Below are 4625 nucleotides of genomic sequence, written 5' to 3'. Positions count from 1 at the left end.
CCCCCCCCCCCCCCAATTTACTAGTTTTCTCCACAGCTGTCTAGAAGACCTGTGTGGGTAAGGCAGATTTCCTACCCCCAGAGGCAAAACGCTAAAGGGAGGCAGGATTTCCCTGTGTTCATTGAACTGTGTATTTTATACGTATAAAGAATATGTACCGTAGATAATGGGAGCATGCAGACATAATTTAGAAAGTCCTGGTAAATTTGAGACCTAGTAGTGTCTCAACAATGTATGTGGGTAAAACTACTCCTAAATGCAAATGCTAATTTTAATAACTCTACACTTTCTATTATTGACTATGTAGATTCCATTACCTCCTATAGTCCCAGCCTAGATATTGTACAATAAACTTCCTCCCTTGAGGAGTGTACAGACAGAAAGCTGCGTAAGGATGGTGGGGATGAAAAGTGAGGTGAGAGGTAAAATATAAAACACTCATGATCACACACTCAGTAAGCAGCAGTGTCAAGAATAAAAACCTAAATGTCTAGGTACAAATTAGGAGGAAGCTGACATGATACAATGCAGCTATACAGTAGGTAGTACTGTATGTACACAAACACACAATAAAAGAAATGAGGCACCTGGAGCTAGGCAAATGTAACCCAGTATTTTCTTTCCTCCATTACCTCGCCCTTCTTTCTCACTATGTCTGTCTCTCTCCCCCACCCCTTCTTTTGTCCTAGTAGTTAGTTGAACATTATTCATATAAACCAGATGGCTTACAAAGAGTCCTCACAATTCCATGTCCACGAGTTGGCTCAGACAATGGTAAGTTAACTGTACTGCTATGAAATACTGAGATAGTCTTTCTAATGATGGTAGAAAGATATGTTTGTGTTCTCTCTATTAATAGAATAGGATCATAAAGACTTCCACATAGCAGTTATTTGGGTTAATAGTGAATCCAAATTCAGACTTTAATCTTTAGCTTTTCTAATTATATAACATATAGAAAAGAGCGTGGGGAGGTTGGAGAGGCACTTATAAAGGGACACATTCTAGGCTCCAATAATTGCTGAGCCAATGGCAATTAGAGCCAAATCCAAAAGAGGATTTAGGATCCTATTGTAGAATTAAGTATAATTGAAGGTACTTAACTCGAGTACAAACCTGTGGTGCTAAAATCCCACCAGGTTCCATCTAATGCTGGAGATGCCTAAACTCTATGTGTACCTCCCTGTTTGACTTCTAAGTTCCCCTTCCCCAGGTGCATAAAGTTGAGTCTCAGCACACTCCTAGAACAACACCAGTCTTCACAGGCCTGAGCAGTCCAGTGCCTACCTCATGCGTAAGCCCATTTAGGACTCAAACATTAAGCATTTCTCTTGCTAAGTCCCCTGAGAGGTTGCCCTCCTTAGAGCATGCCTGCAGCACCCCTACAAGATCAGGATCCCTACAAAATTGAATGAAAACTCCCACTTTCAGGAAGTGATGGTAATGCTACCCTCCTTTTAATTAATACCCGGTGATCAGAACGATGCATACAATTCACTCCCCTACCTGGACAGATTCAAACTCAAGTCCTCCACTTCCCAGAAGAAATCCCGCAGCCACTCGCTAAATAGACTAGTCTGAGGTTGGTAGACTGGGTTCCTGTTGAAGCTGTGCCCTTTATACAAAAAGGAATTTTCAGATTCACTGGGGCACAGTGAGGGAGGGTGAACAAGACAGCACAAGTGTACAAAATACACATGGGGGAGTCCTGGATTCTTATCTCTGCTTCCCACATTGTTTCTATACTTTGCATAAAGCAGTGATTGAATACCATATGAAAATAGTCCTTGGAGCAAGGACCAGAATTTGCCTCTGTCAGGAGTGCCATAACCACTAGACCACACAGTGAGGCTCACTCCTGTGCTGTTTCTTGCTCTTTTTGTTCTAGTGAATATTGAGGGTTTTTTCCCTATGCATCAATGGGGGTGAGAAAATGTGCTACCATCTGGGGATTTGCATCCTTTGCATAGGAAATGTGAGTTTGAATCCTTCAGGCAGACAAAGAAATTGAACCAAGATCTTCCACACCCTGCAAAAGGGCTCTGATCACTAAAGTTGTAGTAGAAGATCCTGCTGCCTCTGTATTTTAAGAAGACAAGAGTGATTCTTAAAAGTGAAGGGGTAGGTTTCTACTTTTACTGAGGGTGCAGGGCTGTGGACCCTAAGTAAACAAAGTGACCCGAGGATGGGTTTGAAGGCTCGTGTCTGCTCAGTAGTTCCCATTTGCTAGCTCTCACCCTGAACACTGAACATGTTAAATTCAGGCAGCTTCCCAATCAGCAGGTTGGCTGTTTTAAATTTAGCTCTAAACTCTCTGTGTTTTATAAAGACCAGGTTCTGGATCCCACTTTATAGGCCAGATATTTAAGTATTAAGCACTGACCCCTAGTCCCTTGCTATCATCAAGTATTCTAATTTTCTTGGGATGGTATTTCTTTCACGATCAGAGAATTGTTTGCAAGCTCTCCAAGGCCAGTAGACCAGGAAAGCATTCTATTTGAAGAGCAGAAAGACATTCTAGATAAACCCTAACAGTGGTTTAAGTAGAAGTGTGTAGTACAAGTCCCACACAGTCCCAAAACATCTTTTCTTCATCTGAAAATTAGTGTTTGTGTGGGAACTAGCACCATGTCAGCCACAACCCAGTGATTAGTGTACATTTTTAACATCTTGTAAAAGCTGCTGGAAGAAAGGGATTCACCACAGCTAGCTGACATGAGGTTAAACGCAAGACTCCTTGTCTGCACTCATGGCAGCTATATTTGGCATTATGCAAGGCAACAGGGCACTAGAATGTTGTTTCAATAAGAAGGAACTTTCCAGTGAAGAAAAGCCAGTGCAGGAGGAAGTGTTGTCTGGGTGAAGATGAGAGCTGCTATAGGGAGGAGCTGCAGTGGGACTTAGAGAAATACAGAATACAAATACAAATGAGGTTCCTGCACGTCCTCAGTAACCTTTTATGAAAATATCTCTAAGGGTAGGAATGTCTACTCTAGTGAAAAAGGTAATTGATTTTGTCCTGTAAAGAGAAAACTAAGATTAATTGGAGTTGCAGGGGTGGAGAAGGTTGAGAAGTGCCTCTCCCTTCTTCCATTGATTGCCATGGGGATGGACGGCACCCACTGGTACCCCATGTTTGACCGTCGGCCAACTACTCCATTCTGAAGCGACAAAGCATGGATTGTCATTCTGTGTCAAGGAGTCTTTTTCTGGCTGAATATCAGTCACCTGCTGAGTGGGGGTGTGTCCTAACTTTTCCCACCACCTTCTTTGGGTGCCTCACTGAGACTCTGCATATCATTTACCTCTTGTCCTAAAGCCTGACAACACTTTCAAAAAACAAAAGCAGACAAGATGGTCCTCATTTAAGTTTCTGAGTGGTAGTTACTATGTGATTTAAAAATATGTAATTAACATGAAATCCACCTTCTAAGATTTCTGTTTTTAACTCTATGTTCCCCACCTCTAATCCCCTGGTGAGAATGGCAGCAGTCTGGATGCTTACACAGTAACTATATTCAATTCCCTTATAGATGTTGTTTTTGATAACCGGCCTCCACTTCCTGGAACTCATCCTAAGGTAAGTTCAGGCAGCAGCACAGAAATAATACTTATTTTGAAGACCTCTGGTGAAAATAGTTTTATTATCTAGCATTTTAGGAAATCTAATTGCATGGATGCCACTACTGCAGTGAATTCATATTCTCTTGATTCCTATATTGAAACTACACAGAGAGAGCACGTTTCCTAAGGTCGTGTGTATTCTAGCTCACTTATTTGCTTTCCGCACTGAATAACACAGCATTTAATTCCTTGAGTTGGTTTCATATGTACAGCATTATTTGAAAATTATAATGTATCAGATGCAAAAAAACTATATTAAAAGAGCATTGAAGGCTATGTCCTACACTAGACATAACAGTAGTAAGGAGCAAAGATACTGTACTCTGTACCCTTTGTTTGGAAATTTGCTGTTAAAGCATAGGGCAGAGGGATGCTGGAGAGTTCAGATGCTGCCAGAGGACATTACATGGAAAGGCCTCCATTTAGTGCCAGTTATTCCATAGAAAACTTTCAAAAGTAGTGGAACCCTGTTAGTGTAACTCCTGCCAGATATGTGCATTAAGAGGTTCCCTGGCCTGTTAATCAAAAGTATCATCCTTTGCTTGCTAAACTTCAAAGAGGCTACTTCATTGGTATCTAAAATACTGTATTTACACAAATCCAAGACAAGGTTATTTTCCCCCATTTAACATGGGAGAAAAGCCTCTCATCTTGGACCTGAGTACAAGTTGGCACTGGGGAGTGTGCAGCTCCAACTCCAGTGCAAACCCAGAGTTAGAGTCAGAGCCACAGCAGCTGCCTGCTCTCAGCAGCCTCTGTTGCCCCCTTTTCCCCCAATACCACCACTTACTCTCTATGGCTCTGACTCTGACTCCGACCCTGCTATGAACCGGGATACAGAGCACATAGTGATTCCAGCCCTGGCCTGGCGACACAGCAGCAGCTGTGGCAGCAGCAACTTCAGCCCTGGCCCCAGAACTGGGGCCAGAGCAGCCGCTGCTGAAAGAAATAGGACTTGGACTTAGATAAAAAATAAATATAAATAGAAGTTCTAATATTTT

The 4625-nt window shown here is 42.1% G+C and overlaps 1 protein-coding gene across 4 annotated transcripts in view; it reads left to right on the top strand.

Annotated features, from left to right (window-relative positions):
• Positions 1-4625, top strand: part of SYK (spleen associated tyrosine kinase) — a 94852-nt gene that overhangs the window by 58280 nt on the left and 31947 nt on the right. For all 4 annotated transcript variants that reach the window (XM_019517300.1, XM_019517297.1, XM_019517298.1 and 1 more), the window contains exons 5-6: positions 693-774; positions 3534-3580. In XM_019517300.1, coding sequence (XP_019372845.1) covers positions 693-774; positions 3534-3580 — 129 coding nt within the window. The remainder of the gene's footprint in view (positions 1-692; positions 775-3533; positions 3581-4625) is intronic.

The sequence above is a fragment of the Gavialis gangeticus genome, unplaced genomic scaffold (genome assembly GCF_001723915.1).
Source record: "Gavialis gangeticus isolate Ggan-Ray unplaced genomic scaffold, GavGan_comp1, whole genome shotgun sequence".
NCBI lineage: Eukaryota > Metazoa > Chordata > Crocodylia > Gavialidae > Gavialis > Gavialis gangeticus.
This window is presented reverse-complemented; position numbering and strand designations above follow the sequence as displayed.